This window comes from Lepeophtheirus salmonis, chromosome 5 (genome assembly GCF_016086655.4).
Source record: "Lepeophtheirus salmonis chromosome 5, UVic_Lsal_1.4, whole genome shotgun sequence".
Taxonomy (NCBI): domain Eukaryota; kingdom Metazoa; phylum Arthropoda; class Copepoda; order Siphonostomatoida; family Caligidae; genus Lepeophtheirus; species Lepeophtheirus salmonis.
The window spans coordinates 27,763,661-27,790,010 of NC_052135.2; the positions used below are offsets into that span (position 1 = coordinate 27,763,661).

The following is a 26,350-nucleotide window of genomic DNA, read 5'->3' on the forward strand; positions in this document are numbered from 1 at the left end:
TATCAGAGAAAATAGATCCTGAACAATAGGGAAATTGGAAGTAGAAAATACTTCGAACAATCAACGCAATCAATCTCCAAGGCAGACCAACCTCGGTCTATGACAGATGTCTCAATGAACCATCTGATACAATCTAAGGATAAACTTAAAAAAACTCAATACCATTGAGAAGAAGCTCCACATGGGGCATGGAGAAGGATACGGATACAAAAACTAATATGGGGTAACTCAAAACCATATATTTCACAAACCAGAGTAGAAGCTTCAGTCAAGGATTCGGGCCTTTGTTCCACTTGTACTATATAAGTGCGGAAGTCCTTGAACTTCTTTTGGATTAAAAGGATATTTCCCAATAAAGATTTTTGGGCAATGAACATTAAAAACAGATTCCTGAAAGCAGTTGTTTTTCTGCGTGAATTGTCATGGGTCCGTTGAAACTATTAAAAACAATTAAAAAAATGTGGATATCATTGGAACTCGATATTGAGGTTCTTCCTCTACTGGGAAATAATGAACCCGCCAACTTTAATGGTAGGATCAATAGTAGGGACGAGTTCTTCAATGAATATAATATTACCTGGGTTGGTCAGCTTCGGGTACACGGAGAAGTCAAAATTAAACACTCAAAATATTTTTATATGTATTTCTATAAATGACATCAGTACCAACATCCTCCATTAATTTAATGATGGTTCCTCGGGAAGGGATAGGGTTACCCGTGTATTCCTCCATAAATTTTTTGAACGTAGATGATTAGCAATGGATAAGGTTATATTACATGCAATAAGCATCTTTGTGAGATCAGAGTTACAGTCTGACTTGATGTATTCATCATTAACTTAATTTTTTAGATGAATATCCATGCTCTTGATATGAGATGAGGATAATGAGTGGCGTGTAATTCTAGACATGGGACTATAGGCACATTTATATTGACAAATCCGACGAACCATCTCTTTCTCATCTGGTAAGTATTTTCCAAATTCCTGGGCCTCCATTTTCAGAAATCTAGACAGAAGGAGATGTTATTTTAGGCATTTTATTCAGTTCTCTATCGACTATCACCATCTAATATTATAATAATATTGAATAATAAAGGCGGGAATGATAATGTTCTTGATTGATAGAAGAAGATTTATATTATTTAATCAATGATGCCAAAAGTATTTCTTCTCTTCTCCTCGCACGCTTTTCTATTCTTACCAAAATTATCACCCTTACTTATGTCTAACAAACTCGAATCTTTCAGCGGAGTAGACCTCATCGTTGATAAGATTGACATTACGCTCTATGCTGCTATGTTGTTCATTCCTTGTTTCAAGATATTTTGCTGTAGACAGAGTTTTAAGATACTTGGGACATGGAACTGTAGGGCAATTCGACCTGAAGATTTGATCATAAAGAGCCGTACTAATTTTTGCCACAGAGGACAAACTGAGAGAAGACATGGATAAAACTTCCATCAGTTGAGATTCTTGAAGAGTAATGTAATCTGTATCTACTATCTTTCACTACTGAAAACAATGACTTATGAATTTTAAACATCCGCCGTGTCTTGGAGTAGGGGTGCTTTTTATTCATCTGCATGTAGTCCAGATAGCTAGAGATGTCCTTACTACTTGTCTTCACTGTTCATCTTACACAAAATGCACTTTACACACATACTGACAATATTACTGCATAATGTAAAATGATGAAAGAAGACAAAAAAAAGGAGGAAAAGCGAACCGGTCGTAACATGACTTGAGATAAACTTCTGATTATTAGTTTAAAGGTCCTGGCAAAACCTGGTTTTTCGAGGGGAACCCTGAATTCTCGAAGTTTTTTGGTACGTCTATCTGCTGCGACACGAGAGCCTCTAGTTATGGTCGAATTCTTCTTTCACTATCAATTTTTTTTTTTCAACATTGGGTAAATACAACAGATTTTTTTTTATTGCTACATATATTATTCAGATTAACTCAGGTAAATGTTTTTAATGATATTGGTCAATTCGGATCTGGGAACCTCAGTCTCCTCTCAGTTTGTATCATTTTGTTATTTACTTTGATTTTCATCTATTTAGTTCTTTCATATCGAAATATGTCACTGAATCGTAACAATACCCGTAAAACTTGATTTTTTTAAGACTTTAAAAATCAAACCTTTAGATATTAAAAGTTTTAATACCCATTTTTGTGTTCTACAGCTTAAATTAAATGACAATTGTGGGGTTCAGTCAGTTTGTCATAAATAAAAAAAGCATAAGCTTATTTAAAATAGTAATTCTGTCTTTAATGTAATATATTCATAAAGTTAAATACGTCAATTTAAAGCAAATAACTGTGGCGTACCCCTGTATTTATTAAGAAAATAGACGGAAAAAGATAAAAATCAATTATAAAAAGGAATTTTTTTTGCTAACATGTTAATTTTGAAAATTTGTGCATAATAATGTGGACAGAATAAATATAAATAACATTTCATTAGTCTATAATTATTTTTACATCTATGATACAAATTTGATATTGATACTTTGTTTCAAATTTTCTTAGCTTTGCTCTTGATTTTAATGCTGAAAAAATGTATCCGTATTTTTGATTGTATCTGTAAGCCTTAAAGTAAGTTTCCCCTTTCCACAGATTGGGAAAGACATGGATAATTTTTAATTTCAAAGAATCATTCTTTTCTTTCATAATTTCTTCATCTATCCAATATTGCAAAAATGGAGGAACTGAGATTATTGTCTTCGACCAATCAATCATACATGATACCCTAGGTCATAATTAAATTCACCATATCAGTGTACTGTGATATTCTTTATTAAATCGCAGTTATCACAAGCTTAACATATATTTGGACCTCAGTCTCACTCCACATGTTATTACCTTCTCCCTGAATTACCTCTTCTGCGTCCACGATGTAGATATGTATATTTTCTAGACAGGTATATATCGTGACATGCGCCCATTCTTCGGAGTAAGACAATCCTCAAATTTTCTTCAATTTTCTCATCTACTGACCGCCAAAAGTGTGAGGAACATATACAGGGTAGAAAATAATAATTGAGAATTGATTAATAAGATTTTTCTTGGGTAAAGATGTCCCTAGATTATGATTTTTTAAGCTTCAATCCTGTATTTTGTATTTTTAGCCAAGAAATTTGACCTTTTGAGAAATTTTCCACCAAAACATCAGTTTTGGCGTGAAAACTTTTTTGAAATCCCAATTTTGTAGACCTATAGAATCTACAATTCATTTTAAAAAACCATTATTTATAATCAAATGATAGATAGTAACCAGGACTTTAAAATCAAACTGTTTGTTCTGTTGTTTCTTCCATAACTTTTGTGCAATGGCCATTTCAAAATATGTCTTGAGTGACAAACGAAATCGAAAATTCAAACTTTTAAATAAGTTTCTGGCTATAGGTAGCCATATCTACTGAAAAGAAAAAACTACAGGTATGATTTATTTTTTATTTTAGTGGAAATTTAATAAGCTTTAAATTGATTTGTACTATTTCTTGTACAATAACATCTAAAAAAAATAAAAATATTACTCCTACTCCCCAAGGTTAGATCATAATTATAGTTGATAATATTATAGAGAAAAAAGCGTGCTATGCTACAAATAAATAGTTTTTAAAAGTATTTTGCTAGGGAAAATCATCAAAATAATAAAAATGAGGCTATATATTTCTAATAGATGTGGTATTTTATTAGTACTTTACTCAAAATAAACATTAAAAACATATAAAAAAGAAAAAGTACTATCAAAACGTACAAAGTTGGCCCAAGTCTACAAGTCAGAAGATTTTGATTAAAACGCGTGCGAGGAGAAGGGGAGGGGGAGAAAGGCATATGGTATCATTGTTTAAAAGTTTCAAATACTGATGTGATTATCAGTGATAATCACATCAGTATTTATCAGTTGCCTGCTTTATTATGACTTTTGAGGGTATAACGGAAGTATGTATTCGCAAAAATGTTTAATAAAGATAAACGAAGTATAATTTACTTAGACGGATTTTATCCGTTACAGTAGATGTGAAAACGTCACACTCCATGAAACTGTAATTCATTATGAACCATATTCTCAGAATAATAACTAATAAAACGATAAAGTAAGAGTATTTCGGAATATATTTGAAGGTTTAAATTAAATATAATCTACATACTAAAAAATAAACCATCATCAAGTTAAATATACAGAATTAAACAATTAGAATCATATGACTAATAAGAATAATAAATTATAAATACAGAATATTGAAATTATAGGTTGATCCAAATAATATTTTCTTGTTCTAACATCGGAATTTAGTTCCATATGTAGTTTAGGTTGTAAAACACAAGCCAGATGTGGAGTTTAATCAAAAAAATCATCACCCTTTTTTCCTCATGTGCAAGTTGCATATACAATTGTGCACAGGATATATATATCTCTACCGATGAGATCTTAATAACTATTAGTAACAAAGTAAATGTCAAAATCATAAAAATCCATATCTTTTTCCAATCTTAGTACGAACAGCTTTTAGAATCCCACTTTCATTTATTTCATGTTTATCTAAAAAAAGAAAAGTTAATCCATGCAGTCAAATTTTAAACCTTAATTACTTATCTTAGATATAAAAATAAGACTCCTTTATAACCGATAAGACAATTCAGGCAACCATTCTTGACTTAATGTAGTTTTCTAACATGACATCGTATAGATTTAGAGCAAAAGCTAATTATTTAGTAATGCCCGGCGATATTACTCCTTATTAAGAGCATCAAAAAAAGATTTTCCCACGGTTATTTATGCTTGTATAACAACACACTATTATCATGAAGGATACACAAAATTTTCTAATTATAATGCTACAGCCAATGCAACTGCCCCCGTTTTTGTGACCATTTAAGCAGTTGTTTTTGCCTTTTATGAGTTTTCTGGACATCATTTCTTGGAACCTATCAACCATAGCTAAGCCTTAAGTGATAATAAAGTAATATTTATTGACTATGTAATATTGGAAAACCTAATGATCATACTTAAGCCTTTAAGTGAAGATAACTAGTGTCAGACAAACTAGTTGCGAACCATCCAAAGCTACTACCCCCGTTGTTGTGACCATTTAAGCAGTTGTTTTTGCCTTTTAGCCGTCCAAAGGACCAATCAATAATGCAGTGATTGATCGCTCCTGATTATCTTTTATCTCATCGACAGCAACAAAAAATATCCTTCTCTTTGACTTTTTCTTTGATTTTGGAGATATTTAAGCAGTTGTTTTTGCCATTTAATGAGTTGTGTATCCTAATTCTTGATAATTTTAGCTAAGTTAGAATCATATTTTATGATTAGATTTAAAAAAAAATGAATACTTACTACTAGATGGTACAAAATTTAGAGTTTCATTTCTTAATTTGGTGTGGATTATTCTAAACATGCTGAAAGTTATCTTAACATCACAATTTACAATGGGGGTATTCCTATAAATGACATCATCACCAACATCCTCCATTAATTAATGATGGTTCCTTGGGAAGGGAAAAATTTACCCGTGTATTTCTCCGGACAGTTGTGGCTCGTTGTCATAGCCCGTTCTACACACTAGAGCACAACACTTAGTGGGCATGATTGGAATTACAAAACACAATCAAGATGGCGTTCACAAAGTAACTAATACTTATTACTTATTATTATAGTTGATAATATTCTAGAGAAAAACGCGTGCAAGGAGGAGGGGGAAAAAATACATATGGTATCATTGTTTAAAATACTGATATGATTATCATCTGCCTGCTTTATTATGATTTTTGAGGGTATAACGAATGTATTTATTAGTAATATGTTTAATGAATATATACTACGTATAATTGACTTCGACGTTTTTTATCCGTTACAGTAGATTTGAAAACGTGACACACCATGAAATTGTAATTCATTATGACCCTTATTCTCAGAATAATATCTAATGAAACGACAAAGTAGAGTATTTGAAATATATTTGAAGCTCAAAGTTTAAAAAAGAAGGCTTTAATTAAATATAATCTACATACTAAAAAATAAACCATTAAACATTTAAGTTAAATATACAAAATTAAACAATTAAAATCATATAACTATTAATAATAATAAATTATAAATACAGAATATTGAAATAATAGATTGATCCAGATAATTTTTTCTTGTTCTAACATCGGAATTCAGTTAAATATGTCATAACTTTAGGTTGCAATACACAAGCGAGACGTGGAGTTTAATCAAAAAGAGATAATCACCCCTCTTCTTCATGTGGAAGTTGCTATATACAATTGTGCACAGGATAGATATATCTATAGTTGATAATATTGTAGAGAAAAACGCGTGCGAGGAGGAGGAGGAAAAAAGACATATGGTATCATTGTTTAAAATACTGATGTGATTATCATCTGCCTGCTTTATTATGATTTTTGAGGGTATAACTAATGTATTTATTAGCAAAATGTTTAATGAAGATATACTACGTATAATTGACTTCGACATTTTTTATCCGTTACAGTAGATTTGAAAACGTCACACTCCATGAAATTGTAATTCATTATGAACCTTATTCTCAGAATAATAGCTAATGAAACGACAAAGTAGAGTATTTGAAATATATTTGAAGCTCAAAGTTTAAAAAAGAAGGCTTTAATTAAATATAATCTACATACTAAAAAATAAACCATTAAACATTTAAGTTAAATATACAAAATTAAACAATTAAAATCATATAACTATTAATAATAATAAATTATAAATACAGAATATTGAAATAATAGATTGATCCAAATAATATTTTCTTGTTCTGACATCGGAATTCAGTTAAATATGTCATAACTTTAGGTTGCAATACACAAGCGAGACGTGGAGTTTAATCAAAAGATAATCACCCCTCTTCTTCATGTGGAAGTTGCTATATACAATTGTGCACAGGATAGATATATCTCTATCGATGAGATCTAACTAATTATTAATAATAAAGTAAATGTCAAAATCATAAAATTAGACAATAAATATAATAATAAAAAGATTTTATAAATAAATTCATCGTAAAGATTTAGAGCAAAAGCTAATTATGTAGTAATGTCCGTCGATATTACTCCCTATTAAGAGCATCAAAAAAGATTTTCCCCGTTATTTAGGTATGCTTATATAACAACATACTATTATCATGATGGATATACACAATTGTTAATTATAATGCAACACCCAATGTAACTACCCTCGTTGTTGTGACCATTTAAACAGTTGTTTTTGCCTTTTATGAGTTTTCTGAACACCATTTCTTGGAGCCCATCAACCATAGCTAAGCCTTTAGTGATAAAAAATTAATATTTATTGACTATGTAATATTGGAAAACCTAATTATCATACCCAAGTCTTAAAGCGAAGTAAGTAGTCTCAGACAAACTAGTTGCAAACCATCCAAAGCTACTACCCCCGTTGTTGTGACCATTTAAGCAGTTGTTTTTGCCCTTTACTGAGTTGTGTATCATAATTCTTGATATGTTTAGCTAAAATAGAATCATATTTTATGGTTAGATTTAAAAAAAATTGAATACTTACTGTGAGATAGTACAAAATTCAGAGTTCCATTTCGATATTCGTAAATACTTTTTACTGATAACTTGATCATCATTTGGTGTGGATGACTCAAAACATTTTTATATGTATTTCTATATATGACATCAGTACCAACATCCTCCATTAATTTAATGATGGTTCCTCGGGAACCAATATGTTTACCCTTGTATTTCTCCATAAATTTTTTGAACGTAGATGATTAGCAATGAATAAGGTTATATTACATGCAATAAGCATCGTTGTTAGATCAAAGTTAAAGTCTGACTTGATGTATTCATCGTCAAATTGATTTTATAGATGAATATCCATACTCTAGTTATGAGATGAGGATAATGAGTGGCGTGTAATTCTAGACAGGGGACTAAAGGCGCATTTATATCGACAAATCCGACAAACCATCTGTTTCTCATCCGGTAAGCATTTTCCAAATTCCTGGGCCTCCATTTTCATAAATCCAGACAGAAGGCAACGTCCTTTTGGGGATTTTATTCAGTTCTCTATCGACTATCACCATCTCATATTATATTAATATTGAATAATAAAGGCGGGAATGATAACGTTCATGATTGATAGAAGAAGATGTATATTATTTAATCAATGATGCCATTAGTAATTCTTCTTTTCTCCTCGCACGCTTTTCTATTCTTACCAAATTTATCACCCTTAGATATATCTCTACTGATGAGATCTAACTAATTATTAATAATAAAGTAAATGTCAAAATCATAAAATTAGACAATAAATATATTAATAAAAAATGTTAGAAATAAATTAATCGTAAAGATTTAGAGCAAAAGCTAATTATGTAGTAATGTCCGTCAATATTACTCCCTATTAAGAGCATCAAAAAAAGATTTTCCGCAGTTATTTAGGTATGCTTATATAACAACATACTATTATCATGAAGGATATACACAATTGTTAATTATAATGCAACACCCAATGTAACTACCCTCGTTGTTGGGACCATTTAAACAGTTGTTTTTGCCATTTATGAGTTTTCTGAACACCATTTCTTGGAGCCCATCAACCATAGCTAAGCCTTAAGTGATAAAAAAGTAATATTTATTAACTATGTAATATTGGAAAACCTAATTATCATACCCAAGTCTTAAAGCGAAGTAAGTAGTCTCAGACAAACTAGTTGCAAACCATCCAAAGCTACTACCCCCGTTGTTGTGACCATTTAAGCAGTTGTTTTTGCCCTTTACTGAGTTGTGTATCATAATTCTTGATATGTTTAGCTAAAATAGAATCATATTTTATGGTTAGATTTATAAAAAAATTTAATACTTACTGTGAGATAGTACAAAATTCAGAGTTCCATTTCGATATTCGTAAATACTTTTTACTGATAACTTGATCATCATTTGGTGTGGATGACTCAAAACATTTTTATATGTATTTCTATATATGACATCAGTACCAACATCCTCCATTAATTTAATGATGGTTCCTCGGGAACCAATATGTTTACCCTTGTATTTCTCCATAAATTTTTTGAACGTAGATGATTAGCAATGGATAAGGTTATATTACATGCAATAAGCATCCTTGTGAGATCAGAGTTAAAGTCTGACTTGATGTATTAATCGTTAAATTGATTTTATAGATGAATATCCATACTCTTGTTATGAGATGAGGATAATGAGTGGCGTGTAATTCTAGACAGGGGACTAAAGGCACATTTATATCGACAAATCCGACAAACCATCTGTTTCTCATCCGGTAAGTATTTTCCAAATTCCTAGGCCTCCATTTTCAGAAATCCAGACAGAAGGCGACGTTATTTTTTACATTTTATTCAGTTCTGTATCGACTATCCCCATCTAATATTATTATATTAATATTGAATAATAAAGGCGGGAATGATAACGTTCATGATTGATAGAAGAAGATGTATATTATTTAATCAATGATGCCATAAGTATTTCTTCTTTTCTCCTCGCACGCTTTTCTATTCTTACCAAAATTATCACCCTGACTTATTATCTTACCAAACACGTTGCTTTTTTTTTTTTTTTTTTCAATAGACCCATATTCTACGCGTATTTGAATTCAGGTTTGCGCGTGCCCGGTCCTGCTTACAGGAGTCTTTGATTGTACCGACTATTGGGTAAGACAGGCAGATTTTGACAAAACATGCAAGCACTTCTATGACGTCACTATTGCTAGAATTTTCAATTTAATGTATCGTAGCGGCTGCTGGGCAGGAAAAACAGATTTTGTCAAAACATTGCAACCACTCATCTAATATGACGTCAATACTAAAAGCGGGGGGGAAGTAAAACATAAGTCGTACATGCGTTATGGTCCATAACGTAGGGTGGTTGGAATCGTTGAAAAAGAACGAATTTTATTGGTTGAAAGAGATTATATAAAAAAGGAATGAAACACATTGGTACTCTTGCATCTTCTAAACAACTTTTCCTCAGTATTGTACTAATCGTCATCATAGCATCTTCCCCTGACTACTCTCTCACGTGCATTATCATTATACTGAAGAAAACGTGTTTCTATCAACGGAGGTGTGGAATTATGATTCGGAAAATAAAAGTATATCTTACCGTTTTTGCCAGTTTCTTGTACCCATTTCGTTCTTTATGGCAATAATCCGCCACTCCAAAACCTCCCATCACATCAACAACTTAAAAGTATTGAAGTAACACCTTATTCAAGGAGACGAAGAATAATTAAATGGTTCATCATTCAATTTGGACGTAGCAAAGTTATTTGTATCTTGTAACATCCCCTTAAATGTTCTGGATCATCTAAACTTCTCCAAGTTTATTGAAAAACATGCTGGAAAAACTTCTCTAGGTCGATGGGTGGTTAACAACTTGGTTGTGGAAGTATGTCAAGGATTTTTGGAAGAAAGGGATATTTTTGTTGCACTAGATAAGACAAGAGATCATCAAGGGAGGTCAATGACGGCAATTTTGATTGGCCCTATGGACTGACATTTCTGTGGGAGACGTTACCTTATTGACTTTATTGATATTCAGATTGCAAACGCTAACAATATAAAGAACATCGTCATAAGCTCAGTTTTTAAGTTATTGATCACAAAATGAATTGAATGTTTTGTTATCATTTAATTGTTAACTCGTAAATATTAACAATATTTTTTAAATAATTTGTTACTTTATTGCCTCATTTCTATTCTTTAGATTTCGTGCCAAAGTTCATCCTTTATGATCAGTGGTCACTAAAAAGTTATGAGTACACTCCCTGTAATGACGGCTTTGATTTTTTCTAACTAACAATATATTTTGTCTTGCATAAATTTACAGAATATAATATACATTACTAATGTTATTTATAGAGAAGTTATATATAAATAATATACAACAATCCCTCTTCCTTCATGTGTTAATAAATAAATAATTTAAGTTAAAGATATACCTATTCTAAACGATACTCTTTTAATTAGGCTGGAAATTAATTAGGTAGAACAAAAAAAAATATCATTTAAACTTTCAAACTTTACAGGTTTGGCCTTTAAAGCCTTTTTTAAAGTAAAGTTTTAGGGTATTAATACGGTTCAGTCCCATATTTCTACTGAAAACTATATATGAAAATCAAAGTTTTTAAAAATTAATACAACATTTCAATATTTGAAAAATGAGCTATTTATTCCTTTATCTTGATTACAATTAATGAAAATTTAATATAATTGAAATTAAGATAAACAAGCTATTCTTTTTCTCATATTACATAACATTAGATTAATCATTGAAGAACCTTATTCCTAATTAATCTATCTATTTGTTTGCTTGTGTTTTGAGCAAAACATTATATACAGTATGACATATATATAACAAACGATGAAGAGAAATTATGTCATAATATACAATACATAACTTTGCATAGATATATTTATAATTGCTGTTCTATTAAGTAGTTGACTTAAGAAGACTTGGTTCAAAGGTAGGTTTTATTGGATGACTAAATATATTGTTAGAAACATGGTTTCATTCAAAACTCCAAAGTTTTAACGCCCTTAAATGAACTATGTTTTAATAGAACGATTGCCATGATCAAAGAAGTGAGTTCAAGATGCTTTTAGTTAAGTCTTATTTTTCATTTACATAGTACTAATTTATTTTGTGCTTTTTAGATTTTGATTTTATTTGTCTGCGCCATAATGGTGGCTCAATCCTCTCCAGTTGAGCTAGAGGAGTCAAGAAGTCTTCAAAAGCGAAGTGCAGATCCCTTTTTCATCCCTATTCCCAGGATTTTTTTAAAGTACTATTAGAACGGAACGCTCAAATGTCACCTTAGCGTTCAACGTTTAAAATTAATTCTGTTCCGTTCATTGAACGCAAATTCCATGGAACAACGTTCAATTTTGCGTTCCGGTCACAAGCCTGAGTAAGAGTAAATACCAGAAATGGGAAAAGGTCCTTAGTATATATATATTACAAAGAAATTAATATGATTGTCATTAAAGTTATTAAAAAATAGTCTCAAATCCAATATAGTCTCCATTACAAGAAAAGTAACTAGTATTTGAATATGTTCGAGTCCCAAGTTTCTGACTCATAGTTCGTACCAGATGGGGAGGCTTGCAACTCGAGTTGATATAACAATCAGATATTTGACTTGCACTCCAAAGCTAAGGCATGCGACTCGTCTTGATCTTGTTGTCATTTCAATTTTTTTACTCGATATAAGGTCTCCTTAAGTTTTTTATTTTTCTTAGGACTTGGACTGGACTAGATGAAAATATTCAAGGACTATGCCCTGTGAGAAAAGACTTACAAGTACTTTTCATAGCACAATATACATTAAAATAGTAAATATTTTCAATTTTTAAAATTATTTAAGTATTAATTAAAACAACTTATATTGAGAAAAATGCTTTAGGGAAATAGGTGATTTATAAGGGCTCTCTATATTTTGATCTTTGTACAAAATACTATTTCGAAAGAGTTCTAATATGAATAATAAGAATTTGGATTTGGATTGTTTGTTGTTGATAAAAAATCGTAGGTAAATGGGACCTTTGTTCTATCAATAGTCTATAGGTAGGAATGGCTACACTATAGTATTAAGTATTAACCCATTATCTTAGTTTTTGTTTATGAAGGCTGAAGAGCTTTTCTAATGTTCAAATAAGATGAAAACTATCTAGTGTGGATCATTGGTGTTTTGTCCAATATTGGCAATGCTTTCAACAAAGGCATGGAGGGAGTTGGTTCTATGGACAAATAAAATACTGATTTTATTTCATAGCGTAGCTATTCATTTGTAATTCTGTTTGACCCTGGCTATTTTAGAAACATACCCCAAAACTCTACAATAAGAATCTGGTCCCCCAGAATTTCACCCCTCTACGACATGTGTTCCTTCTCTTACATCATCCTCTTTCTGTTTCTCCACTTTAAGAGTCAAGACGTATAAATATAAATAGATAATAGTTAAATTAACATTTAATAAACATGAGTGAAAAGTCTTGGACAATCTATCGTCCTTTTAAACAAGCTGCATTAGCAACTCCCTTACCATCTTCAGTGGAGACGCTGGCCATGCACTGGGCAACCCACTCAAAATCTAACACCAAATTTTAATCCTTTACGGATGAATTTTATAAATTAACGGAGTCTGTTGATTCACAACTGGCTATTCCGATTGCGAATCCGGAATTAAGAGCCTGGATATAGTGCCACAATTATCACTCTAACATACACGAAATTTCAGATTGTCTTTTAGACCCATTTAGGAGGGCCTAGGAGGAGATAAATTACATTTCTAGAACGTTAACTGCGATCCCTACTCTAGCGATATTTTGGACGAAGCAGTAATCAAGGAAGGAAACCAATTTTTTTTTGGAAGCCATGGCCATGTGACTAAAGGAATGGGAGAAATTCCATGTTTCCTTCATGGAACCCTTCACTTTTGTGAAGTTTTTTACTCGGTGCAATACCTGGAAAAGCTCATTAAGAACACTAGAAGGATACTTTTACTTTCTTCCTTTAAAGAGACTATTAAAACATCAATCCTAGAGGAGGAATCATAAGACTAGGCTCCAAACCATCCTATATCTGGTCCTTCATCAATCAAGATGATGTTGGATAATGTTCGGAATGACCGAGCTTTGTGTAATGTGATATGGTGGAGTTCAGGGTATCGAAAGATACTTTTTGGGTAGACAACGGCTAACAGGCCTTCGAACCCTAACCCTTCCTTAAGGTCAACACTTCGTCTAAGAATTTTATGGGACCTCTAAAAGGTCATGCAATACCTCCAAGAGAAGGATACAGAACTACACCTCTTTGAGTAATCCTCATTTATGAATATTTTTGATACTTTAGATAAAGCAATTCAAATACTTTCAAATTTGGCGGTTAACTTCTTTTCAAATAACTTTTTCCAGCTACTCACAGAAGCTAGTTTACATAATGGTGCAATTTTAATTAAAAGTAAATCTATGTTTAATATTTTGAATATGGGTATAAATCTCAATTTTTATCTAAAGAATCTTCTTATGCCTATGTGGGAGGTAATCCTCCTTTATGCTCTTGGGCTAAACAAAAAATGGATAACGAAGTTGTGGAATTGTTGTTTTCTGGAACTTTTGAGATAGTTACTGAAAGTGATTAGTCTCTTTTCTTCATTTTCGGAATATTCGCTGTTCCAAAGAAGGATAACTCTCGATGGAGAGTAACAAGAAAAATATCAACACCTTTAATAAGTTTATTCTAAATCAAAATAAGAATCGGTTGATTCCTTAAGATTTTGGCTCAACCAAGATTCATTTATTTTTTATTTTTATGGTTTTTAGATCTGTTTGATACATATCATTTTTTTTAAAGATTTTGTCCTAACCACGGTTATTTTTTCAAATTTCAGTGGAAAAACAATATTTACCAATTTAACTTTTTATGTTTTCATCAGCTTCGATAATTTTTACCAAGATTTTGAAGCAAGTGATTTCATTTATAAGATAAATGACATTTCTAGAACGTTAACTGCGATCCCTATCTCTACCGATCTTTTGGACGAAGCAGTAATCAAGGAAGGAAACCAATTTTTTTTGGAAGCCAACTTAAGATAAGTTGTAAGCATAAGCATCTATTTAGATGATTTAATTTTGCAGGTCAATGACTTTGTGCATGTCTCGTTCTCCAAGTGTTTAGTCTCGCCGTTATACAGAATCCTTGGTTTCAAGGTAATTTGAATACGAGTACTCGGATTCCAGGACGCAACTTATTAATCTAGGATTTTTATGGCATTTCATTATCATACGGCTCCTTTGAAGAGGGTTGATGGACAGGGAATGATCGAGATCTTCATACTAACGAGCTCGGAATGTGATCTGTAGAAAAAGTGTTATTTCGATTTCATATCACTCACAGATATTAGTTCATGTGGATAATACACTACTCTTTTTAAAGGACGGTGATACCAAGGTGAAATGTCTAAACGATATCACTGTGAGAACATGGAAGCGTTTAATGAATAGAAGAATTGGGGCAGATTTTGTCTGGATTCCTTTCAGAAGAGAACATGCAAGCGTACTTTTTATCGAGGGAGTCTCTTCATACTTGGGGGTTTTGATTGAAAGTAGAAGTATTCAACCAAATAGCCTCCTGTTTGTTCCAACTCGAGGTGGATTTCTTCATGTCAAGAGATTTCCACGCAAAGTCAAACAACGTATTTTCTATGAGAAACGATCAAGCGGAGATCTTAGATGCGTACTCAATCAGGTGAAACAAGAAAGAAACTTCATGTCTGATTCCCCCTCAAACCTAAATATATTATATTGAGGAATATCTTTTAAGACTAGACATCTTCTCCAAGATGTGCAATGGGTTTTTTCCTTGAGAGAAAGCACAATACGCCCTTCAGCAAAGTATTCAGCGCTGCTCTTTCCAATTGATGTAAACGTCTCTAATTGGTAAGGCTTACTTAATTGGTAAGTATGATTTCAGAATCGGAGATGTTTCTTAATTTGAGTAAAATCCATGTTTGAAAATATAATTATTAAGTCCCAAGGCCATATAATTTTCTATTTGTAGTATTGTATGAGAGGCAGAATAAAATTTGTCGATAATAATAGATAAAAATTTATCTTTTTCACTTAAACTAGATAATCATTATTTGAGATAATTTGATTTAGTACTATTAATACTGGCTTTCAGAGTTAATGAACTTTAAATTCTTTTAAGATGTTATTGTGATGGTAAAATAACAAATCTTGAGAACACAATTTGGCAATACAAAGCTGAACTGGTGGTTTGCGAAAGAGCAGCTGAATTTGAGTCAAATATCTTGGAGATTTTTTTTGTATTGAACTTTAAAATATTTGTCCTCTAATAAATTCCAAATGAATATATAGGTATGAATGCTCCAAGTATGAATCTAATAACTCAAAAAAAAATTCTAAAACAGTTTATTTTTCTGTAACATCAGGATTGTTTTTTAAAAACGCTATAAAGTTTGGAACCTGTGAAACACAGTTTATTTTGCCATCAGGACTAATGTGTGATATTTTTTAAAAACTGGAATAGGTGTCTTATTAATCTTCCTCGCAAATGTAAGGTTTTTTTTTATTGTCAAGCCAAACTGTATTTCGGGAAAGTCATCTTCAATTTAGCATAATAAATGAAAAACTTTTTTTTTACTAGCTGCAAGTCGGTGACGAGATACCCTTGCCAAGTTAATCAAAACAAGGGCAAGCACATTGAATGAGATATTTAACCAATAAAAAAGTATTAATAACTATTTCAATATAAAAAATTTAAATATAGTTTGTTAATAGTCTTTTATGGATTTCTAATTCTGGACAAAACTGTATAGTACATATATATTTAAAAATAAAAGATTAAGTAAACATTTGTAAATATAAGTATATAATGTATATCTACGAAAACAATTATTGTAATCAAGTTAATTTCCTATTCCTAATAATTTGGTAACTTCTAATCAGAGTGATAAGTTAGAAATTTATGGTCTAAATGAAATAATTTCTTTCTCCGTTAGTAAGGATAATCCAATAATGTCTGAATATATCGCAAAATCCTCTTCCTCCTCATTTTCTTCCTCATCAATTGGGAAAGGATCCTGTAAAGGATTAAAAAAAAAAGAGATATATACAAAAAATTAGCTAGAATATAAATTTCTATTAAAAATCTATTTGAATCTAAAATAACATATTTGGAACTCATTTCCTTTTCAAAATTATTCCATGCCATTGACAAGGAATGTTTCAAATTAAAGTACTTTATAAGTTAATCTATTTATTCTTTGACATCAGAATAATAATTTATTTAAAAAAACCATTTTAATTTCTTAATAAATTCAGTATACGATAGTTTTTATACAAGTTGGTAAAAAAAAGTAAGGGAAACTATATGTCCATATAAGTCATATTTAGAATAAAATTAGTAGAGATAAAATATCATTCGATTGATAAACGATGTCAATTGTTATGTAATGTTGAGTAATAGTCGAAGTACCTGGCATTGCTTGGATTTATTAGGTGTAGACAACCGATAAACATACAAGCTTTGCTTTTTTTCATATGCCACATTCAGATTTAGCTACCCATGTTCGTTGCTAAGTTGTTGTTTTTTAGATCAAGTAGTCATACAGTTCTAATATATGAAGAGCACACTCAAAAATGAGGCATTTGTAGACTCACAGCAGCAAATTTATATGCAAACATTCAACGTTCTGACTGTCGTTACCTTTATTGTGTCTCACAGTCATTCTTCCAAAAATGAAAAATAAGGCCAAAAATCATTTGGTAGTTATCCAATTCTTCCCAACCATTTAGTTATTTTTTGATAATGATTCACATCTTAAAAAGAGCTAACTCGAGTACCCATCAACATTCAAAATATTGATGACAGGTAAAAAATGTAAAAAAATATGAGAACGAAGTAAATTGTGATAAAGAATAGGTTATAACTGTAGCCTTAATTTTGAATAATCCTACTTGAAACGATTGGGCGGACAGAAAGTAGATTAATCAATTCACTTGGAACAGATTGAAACCCCTTAATTGTGTGGGTTTTTTTTTTAATTTAAGATTAAAACCAGGTTTCAAAACTTAGCCTAGGTAGAACTGGTTTCCAAAATTTCGGTTATTTTGCAAAATTATATTCTACTTCTCACATTATACAACTTTTGCAGACCCCCTTATTAATGTAAGTACAATCTATTGATACAGTGAGTGGCGTTTTAGACGCGAAGGGTCTAGTATTTTTTTAGCTCTACAATCCACCCCTACCCGACCAGCAATATTTTATCTGATTTGATTATTATAGAAAATTTGACAAAAATACATAATATTTAATTATTTCTCGCCCTACATACTTATTGAATACATACTCAACCCTTACGTTCAATGTTGTTTAAAAAGTAATCACTTTACTTAAGGTTACATTTTCTATGTTTTGTAAAATGTACAGAAAATTCAATTTATAGCATAAAAGCCCGGGAAAAATTGAATCAGCTTAAGTTTCTGGGCTATTGTGGGAGACTTAAGAACCCTGGATTGGAGATACTTGTTTTGTAAGAAATATGACATTAAAAGCGTTAAAAAAACTTAACAACTAAGGAAAGCGGATTTTTTTTGGGAAATGTTGGTTAAAAGCACACAGGCCACCTATAGTATAAAAGTCAAGCCATGCATAACTAGTACACTCTTTTAAATAAAATATAACTAATTGATAGATTCGACTTACAGGTAATTCTAATCCACGAGATTTGAAAACATCTTCATCGTAACCAACAAGAGATACCTCGATATCGACGTTCCCTTTCTTTTTTTGGCTCAATATATCAATGTAAGCTGATAACAAAAAAAAATAAAAAAAAAATACTAATATTCTTTATCGATTAATAATGAAAATGACTTACGTCGGCTTGGGATAATTAAATTTGTCGAATCTGATTTTGGAAAGTGGAAAGTTTCGGATTTAGTCTTTATAAGTTGGGAATCCGATAGCTGGATTTTTTAAAATATATTATTAAATTATTGGAGTCAATATTTGGTTAGGTATATATTCAACTTACCTCAATGCTAAATTTTAAGCTCTCAACACTTTCAAGTGTATGACCTTGTCCATCCTTGACAACCACGAATACTCGAATTCCCTTTTCCTTGTCTAATAGAATCTACAATTGGGTAAAAATAGCAGTATATGAATGTTTGTATGTACAGAGCTGTGACTAGGATTGCTCTTTAGTTGTTGACTAGCTCATAAATTAGTTTAAATGAATAATTTCTTTAAATAAAAAATTAGAAACTTTTAGATAAAATATTTTATAGCTTGACAACATGCAAATTTTTTTGACCGAAGGTTTAACAATTTTTTTTAATTACTTTATTTTTTTTATGCCAATTTTTTAATTTTTGTATTATTATACCAATGATAAAACATCGCTTCACAACTTTGACAATTTGTTAAGAAATATATTTCGAAATTTGACAATATTAAATTGGGATAACGTTTCTATTAATAAAAGAAAAAAATTAAATTGTTAAACTGTATTAACTTTGTTAACAACTACATTTTTGGAACAATTTATTAAAAGTTTTATTACAACCCTTGCCATCTAAATAAAATATTTTGAAATTTGACAGTAATTTATTTTTTCAAGGAGGGAGATATACTACCTCCCACAACCCCTTCCGTAGTCACTGGCCTGTATATTTACTATGTAGTATTTAAAAGTGAAAATCAGTAAATTACTTACTTTTCCTGAGGAGGGATTGACAATCAAATCCACCTTTGATCCATCAATAGTTCTTGGAGTAAGACTAATTTTTCTAGGAATAACACAGTTGATAGTAACTTCTCTAGATTCTTTTGCTGGCATACTAATTAAATAAAAAAATGTTATATATACTTATTTTATGTACTCGTATATTTTTTTTTATTTATCATTCTGTAAATTTACATTTGGTGTTGCAATGGGTTCCTTACAGTTATTTTAATTGGAAAGTTTAACTAAACTTTCTAGCATATAGACCTATGTGGATATTTAGACTTGATGCCAATGTCATTCTTTTTTTTGGGGGGTGGAGGGTGATAGCTGGTATTTTTTTCTTGAAAAAATAAAAGAAACAATTTTTTATAAAAAAAATCAATATCCTAGGGTGGTAAAATATATTCAGAATGAGCGCCAAATCATAAGAAAATCTAATATATATATTTTTTAAATTTAAAATCTGACATTTGCGTAAAATAAGGTAAATATATTTCCACTAATCTTGGGGGATCACCCAATTTTGGAAATCTGTAGCATGAGAGTGATAAAATTTACACAAGGTTTTTTTTGTGATAGTCGTACTACTTCGTCACCGTGAACTTTGGCTCTTCTATAATAATAATCAGTGCCATATATTAAAAATAATCATTTGCCAAAATTATAATACATCAATAATTATTTTCTCGATAATCTTGTAACTGTGGTTTTTCTATATAACACATAATATGCAGGGGTTTTATTTTATTGATGATTGGTAGACCTGTGCCACATATACTAGGCAAGCTTTTGCCCTTAATAATAAATTATTAGAAGTGAAATCAGCACACACTTACTTATTGCTCTCAGATCCTTTGTTACCGATTGTTACAATAAAATTGGTTTTCCCCTCTGCTTTACATGTTACATCGTAAACATTTTTCTCGTAATCATTTTCTTTATTAATTCTATTTACTTTAAGTATATCTGGGTCTTCGATCTCAACTAAAAAAGAAAGTTGAATAAGAAAGAAAATAGTAAAAATAATATTTAGTTTTAAAAATTTACTTTGTCTGAAAAATGTTGAAGGGTCCTTATACCATGGAAGTGGACCATGATCAATAATGACTTTTGAAGATGAACCAATCGCCAGGAACATATTTGTCGATATACTATTCCTTTTCATGACTGGATTTACAAATGTCATGGACCTACCATCCAAAAGAAAAATAATAAAATTTCATTTAAAACAATATTTATACGGTTGCATAAAAATGATGCAGATCTTACGCATAACATTGTATATTTGTCATTGCACTCAATTCTTGTCCTGATGTTGGATTTCTATATGAAACAGTGACATCTGATACAGCACCAGGTTTTGAGCAAGAAATGTATATGTTAGCACATGAAGATCCAAAACGATGCGATCCACGAACTGAGATAGCAAAATAAATATGTTAGATTAAGGGCTATGAAACTTAGAAATACATTTAATAATTACTGTCTTTTTCTTCAAATTTAAAATGCTCCTCTTGGCTCATTGTTAATTTGAATGGAATATCTGTACAGTCGTTAAAGACCATTCGATCATCAGCGTCAGGAATAGAGGTTGTCATAACAATTGGAATACGGAGCAAAACACCACTGTGACCTTCATTTGAATGAAAATCAATGGATAATGTCTCTGGAGAAACTATATAAACCTAATGTTTAAGGGTTGAATGAATTCATTTTGTCATTGATTGTCTTTTGAAAAACTCACTTCTGACTCTCCAAAAATATTTTCATTGTGAGCCATTGATGCACGAACTTTAAATGAACCTGACTTAACTCCATGGGTTAAAATTTGTCCATTGCCAGTGGATGTGGCCATTTCTTCATCACTAACAGAGTATCTGAACAACTTACTTCCACCTGATGCCTAAATAAGAGAGTTTAGCAATACAAATATATATATAAATCAAATGAATTCGTTATTACTTTGTAATTGAGGGAATATTCTGGTTTCACAGTCTCATCCCAGGGTAAAATAGTCTCTTTTGGATTTAATTTAATAGCTTCATATATTTCGAAATCCACATTCCCTCTGAGATGAGGAACCACCTCAATTTCTTCGTCATCTGATGTCAAAACTGATCGGAGATGTGCTTTAACCTAGATAAATATTAGTTGGAGATCAAACTGTCAACTTCGAACGATAAATTAATTTACCCTTCCTCTACCCATTTCCTTTGTATGGATTCTTGCCCAAAGACCGTTGTCGGATAGCTCTACAACCTTAAACTGACCTGGATAAGATGTCTTGCATAAAATATTCTGAAAAAAAGTAAAAAAAAATTATGGACAGTGCATAAAAAATGAATATTTGAATGATCGCAGTACTTTTGATGGATAAATTCGTCTTTTATATTTATCAAAGATTTCAACCTTTATTTCATATTCTTCTTCTTGGAGGAGTTGAACTTGATCACCACCAGGATGAGCCTTAATAGTTAAGGAATCAGCAATTGTAATTCGAAATGGAACTTGTTTGATAACTTCTCCCTCACGATTTTTCACCATGATCTATTTTTATTTTATAAAATTAATTATACATTTAATTACTCTGAAATAATTTTTGTTTTTCATTTCATTTTCTTTTACCATAGTCTCATCCTCTTCTTCTTTCAATGCAGTCACAAGTGAGGTTTCTTTGTCAATGGATGCAATACTAGAATCTTCAATCTCAAATGTAAATAATGGATTGTCACCGGTGACATCGATATCTGAAAAAAAAAGAGACATTAACACATCATATACAAAAACTTAGACACAAACTTACCCCTTATCTTTGAGCCATGATCAGAAACAACTTCCTCGAAGAGTTTAAACTCAACTTCTCCTCCCGGTAGTACAAAAACTCCATCAGGTTCAACCTTAAAAGGAGACTTTACATCAACCTCCAAAGTGGCGGGCTTAATGACCTTATAGGGAACGTACAAAAATTGAAATGATATAAATACATAATAATCGTGTTTTTTACTTGATTGTAGTTAGGGTCTTCTAGTAGAACAATGAGTGTCGCTTTACCCAATGCTGTTGCAACGACATAGGTTGTTGAGTCATGATTGTTTGTAGTGCTATTAAAGACTAGAACGTCTCTTTCAGAACCGATGAACCTTGATTTAAAAAAAAATTATTAATATCTAATAAAGGTTATAATCAATTATAATAATCAATAATTTAGTCTACCATCGTATTTGAAGTCCATCCAATGTATCAAACTCATTATCTTCTGCATCATAAGCACTGACACCAAAAGGTGAAGGAGGATCTCTAATTTTGAGAATTGTCTTTAGACCTAAGATTTCTAGTCTGACTACAGGTTTTACGATAATGGTATATTCAAAAATAGATGGGTTATCTAAAAAAAAAAAAAAAAACAGCGAATGAATTGAAATGATATATTTGTGTTTATGTTTGTTGTATCAAACCATTATATTTGCCTATTTTTAATCATATGCATGCATAAAACCTTATTGCATATTTATACCAAAATATGCCTCATATTTTTGTATTCTGTAAGGATATATCAAACAATCCCTAGCTAGTGATACATAAATTATTTATTTACCAATACTCAATAGTATTAAACGTATATTATTTTGTCAATTAAAGTTCAATGCCCCTCATAAAAATAAAATAAATTCAAAAGTATAGCCATCTATAAAAATTTTGTAGTACTGTTAAAGTATTTAATTACATGTTTTTTATAAACAGTTACAAAAATAAGTACATATTTTTTTTCTCAATTTGTATCTTTTTAAGTCCTTGTTCACGTTTTACAGGGACTTAAAAAAATACAAATCGAAAAAAACGATTTTTTTTGTTCGTTTAACCAAAGTAGTATACACTATAGAATACATACAATATCAACTTTTAAATCAAATGTAATCCTACCTGGATCAATATTCTCATTGACATTTTCAGCAAATATTTTGATGATGGTTTCTTTTTCCGGATGGGCTGCCTTTGCTATGACAACAAATTCTAAAACATTTCCACATTGTTTAGAATAATCAAGAGTAAGTGGTCTTAAATTAACGACTTCAACTGCTTCTGTACTCCTGAAATGTTTATTTGTAACAATTTTAGCAATTAAATAATTCATAAATGAATACATAAATTATATTTTTCTTGTACGTGGATTTCATTTATTTCAATTTCATTAGAAGTAGGATAATACATATTAGATCGATTTTTAGTAGAGCAACGGGCAAAGAACTATGAGTATGCCGTGTTGCCCGATGGATCCTTCTATATTGTTTGTATCGTTGCCTGTAGATTTTGTGGAGTACAATTTCCTAGTTCTCCTTTGCCTCTTTGCCAAATACTCCACCAAAAATTGGGAAGAGTCCATAGGACAATGATGCATACAGAAAAAAACATACATGAGCTAGCCTTTTGTATTTGTATTGTTTTCAAATAATAATTATTATTTACAGAATAGTTATTAATAATTATAGACATTGAATTGATAGTTTTATCAATAAAAGTATCAGTGACAGAGTATCAAATGAAGGCCTTTCATATAAATATGTATAAAATCCAAATCCTATGTCATACCTTTTTGAAGTTCATAACACGTAGAGTCTACTATTTTAAATCATACAATAGTCAACTTATTAAAACAATTGAAAGGTAAATACACCAAATCTTTGTTTCTTTCAAAAAGAGAGATGTGAGTAGCATTATCTTATTCAGTGATACCACTATTCATTATAACTTGAATTTCTTGTGATTTGATTATTCGAGTTTAAGTGAAGTCAAATTTTCCTAAAATTATTTACGACAAATTTGAGTCAGTCCTACCAAAGTCTAATTTTTTTCGAGCTCAAGTAATACAGAAATCCAACTAAAGTTAATACTAATAGTAGTAAAACAATTATTCTAAAGTTTAAAGAATTTTGCCTTGACTTTTGTGATTTAAATCGTTTAGTTTTAAACATGTAAAGTTAAGTAAAGATTGTTCATATGCCCCATTTATAAGCAGAATATTTCATTATCCAAGTGTACTACTAAGTATTAAATAAGTTATTATTACCATTTTATTTGCAAAATCCATCTATTTATTTTATTGTGTAATATGCAATTGAAATACTTAAGGATAGTATTATTGTTTATTTTAAAGTGGGTGTAAATTTAAGAAAAAAAGACCTTTATTTGTTGGTAAGATCTGAATACTATCTATTTTTAAAATTTCAACGAGCAAGGAGCACTTAAACATATAATTTAGAGTTATCTATTTCAGCAGATATATAGTCCATCAATATGTCCATATTATTTATGATATTATCTCAGGCGTGATTTTTACGATCACAGCAATTTAGACAATATTCCCATACCTAGACGTAATAGTCTCCTTTAATATGCCAAGTTGATTTCTATTCTATTTTAAAATGCTTAACTAATATTTTAATATAAAAAATGTTGGGAAATGTTTTATTTAACAAATTAACTCATAAAAGTAAAATTAAAGATACCATAGAGTTAATAACAATCCATAAGAAAATGTATGGTACTAATACTCACCATTGAAAGCATCCATCATTTCTGGAAATAGTGAAGTCCACATCCTCAGTCTCAGAATATGGAAGATAAAACTCCTGTTGATAACCAACAGATTGTCCTACGGTGTTTACAAGTATCCAAAGACACAAAACTTTGCAATTATTTAAGGACACTTTCATACTTTGATATATCATATACTTAAAAATAGTATTAATAATGTGTTAATTTTCAAAGACTATGGGTACAAGTAAGAAAATAACACTGATCTTCTTTTTCCCTTCTGTAAAAAAACAACAACATCCATTTATTAAATTCTGCATTGTAAATCTTTGTTACCTGAAGCTTCATATGTGCCTACATAGAGAAACAGACACGTAGATTTAATTCCTCAAATTTTCTAATATGTAATTCTATTTACTAAGCATTATTTCTTTATTTTAATAACAATTGCCTCCATTGAAACAGTTTTGACAAATTACCTATGTAAAAGATTGACTCCGAGATTTGAAGAATAAATGTATTTTTGCTCTATGTTTTAAAAGGTATCTTGTTTGAAAATAAATAGCCATCCTTGAGTTTTAAAAGGTACATTGAACTTTTGAATAATAAAAGTGGTCAATTTTTTATTGATTTATTGCAAAAAAAAATATTAATGCTATGCAATAATACATTGCATACCATAATATTGTATGATTTGATTTCACCTGGATATACGTTATGTGAAACAGATAAAAAAAACCATGAATACATTAGTTGACGTATTAATCACTTGAAGACGTAGTTATATACTTAGGATGGAGCTTATTTTTTTTTAAATTTAAGAAATGTTGAGCTTCGAAGGTTGCAAGTTTTTCCTTTTAGGCCTTAGTCATAGTGTACAAATTTGAAACGGCTTTTAAAAATATTAAGAAATTTTAAGATTTAAGAAAAAAAGAGTTTCGACCTGAATATCATCTAAGCACTTCGTGTTAAAAAAAAACCTTAAAATTGAATAAATTTACAATCAAAAAAAATTTTTTTTTAAATAACATTTGGTTCTAATTACTCAAAAATAGCAAAGATTTCCATAACTCGCATTTTTTGCTATATGTCCATCTATCTGCCCGTACAAGAAATTATATTCATATTGGAATTTTTTACTTAAAGTAGATAGAACATGTTAAATTACTATAAAATTTACCTTTTTTGAGCTTTTATTCAACTTTTTTCGATTAAAAAAGCCTTTATAAAACCTTTGTAGTCTCGTAATAGAGAAGTATTATGTGATAGATTTAGTTGAAAATTATCCTTTTACACCCATTGTATTATGGGGTCAGTATAAGAATTATCATTAAAAATATATATATATATTTTTTAAAACTTTTATATTTTCTTAATTTATTATTAATCCAAATTTTGATAATAATGTAAAAAAGTTCTAGTAATTTCTATTGCACATATGTTTTTAAATTAAAATTTTGAAAGAGTCTTTTTCCTTGAATCACGGACATATAAGCTTCGAGGATCTTCGACCACTTGC

The 26,350-nt window shown here is 30.4% G+C and overlaps 1 protein-coding gene and 3 long non-coding RNA genes across 4 annotated transcripts; all 4 read right to left on the minus strand.

Annotated features, from left to right (window-relative positions):
- Positions 1 to 4,106: 4,106 nt before the first annotated feature.
- On the minus strand, positions 4,107 to 5,629 carry LOC139905566 (uncharacterized). Its single transcript, XR_011780434.1, has 3 exons — positions 5,353 to 5,629; positions 5,019 to 5,300; positions 4,107 to 4,956 (listed from the first exon to the last, which is right to left on the minus strand). It is a non-coding gene; the product is annotated as an uncharacterized lncRNA (long non-coding RNA).
- Positions 5,630 to 6,591: 962 nt separating this feature from the next.
- On the minus strand, positions 6,592 to 8,038 carry LOC139905398 (uncharacterized). The gene is made up of 3 exons (XR_011780103.1): positions 7,558 to 8,038; positions 7,366 to 7,505; positions 6,592 to 7,303 (listed from the first exon to the last, which is right to left on the minus strand). It is a non-coding gene; the product is annotated as an uncharacterized lncRNA (long non-coding RNA).
- A 263-nt stretch (positions 8,039 to 8,301) lies between these two features.
- LOC139905399 (uncharacterized) lies at positions 8,302 to 9,550 on the minus strand. The gene is made up of 3 exons (XR_011780104.1): positions 8,873 to 9,550; positions 8,680 to 8,819; positions 8,302 to 8,617 (listed from the first exon to the last, which is right to left on the minus strand). It is a non-coding gene; the product is annotated as an uncharacterized lncRNA (long non-coding RNA).
- A 6,810-nt stretch (positions 9,551 to 16,360) lies between these two features.
- On the minus strand, positions 16,361 to 25,123 carry Gp210 (nucleoporin 210). The gene is made up of 19 exons (XM_040712681.2): positions 24,853 to 25,123; positions 23,221 to 23,387; positions 22,513 to 22,684; positions 22,304 to 22,439; positions 22,103 to 22,244; positions 21,925 to 22,046; positions 21,664 to 21,846; positions 21,493 to 21,597; positions 21,262 to 21,435; positions 21,044 to 21,202; positions 20,783 to 20,984; positions 20,569 to 20,716; positions 20,347 to 20,489; positions 20,136 to 20,283; positions 19,288 to 19,411; positions 18,604 to 18,705; positions 18,448 to 18,535; positions 18,273 to 18,379; positions 16,361 to 16,644 (listed from the first exon to the last, which is right to left on the minus strand). Exons 1-19 carry the CDS (start codon positions 25,023 to 25,025, stop codon positions 16,528 to 16,530), a joined length of 2,712 nt encoding a protein of 903 aa, XP_040568615.1. The 5' UTR covers positions 25,026 to 25,123; the 3' UTR covers positions 16,361 to 16,527.
- Between the last annotated feature and the right edge of the window lie 1,227 nt (positions 25,124 to 26,350).

Excerpts from the sequence above, each read along its gene's own strand:
- Gp210 (XM_040712681.2), bottom strand. The coding sequence starts at position 25,025 with ATGATATATCAAAGTATGAAAGTGTCCTTAAATAATTGCAAAGTTTTG. Across the intron at positions 21,203-21,261 it reads AATATTCCCTCAATTACAAA|GCATCAGGTGGAAGTAAGTT; the intron begins GTAATAACGAAT and ends TCTCTTATTTAG. Across the intron at positions 20,284-20,346 it reads TTCAACATTTTTCAGACAAA|TTGAGATCGAAGACCCAGAT; the intron begins GTAAATTTTTAA and ends TTTCTTTTTTAG.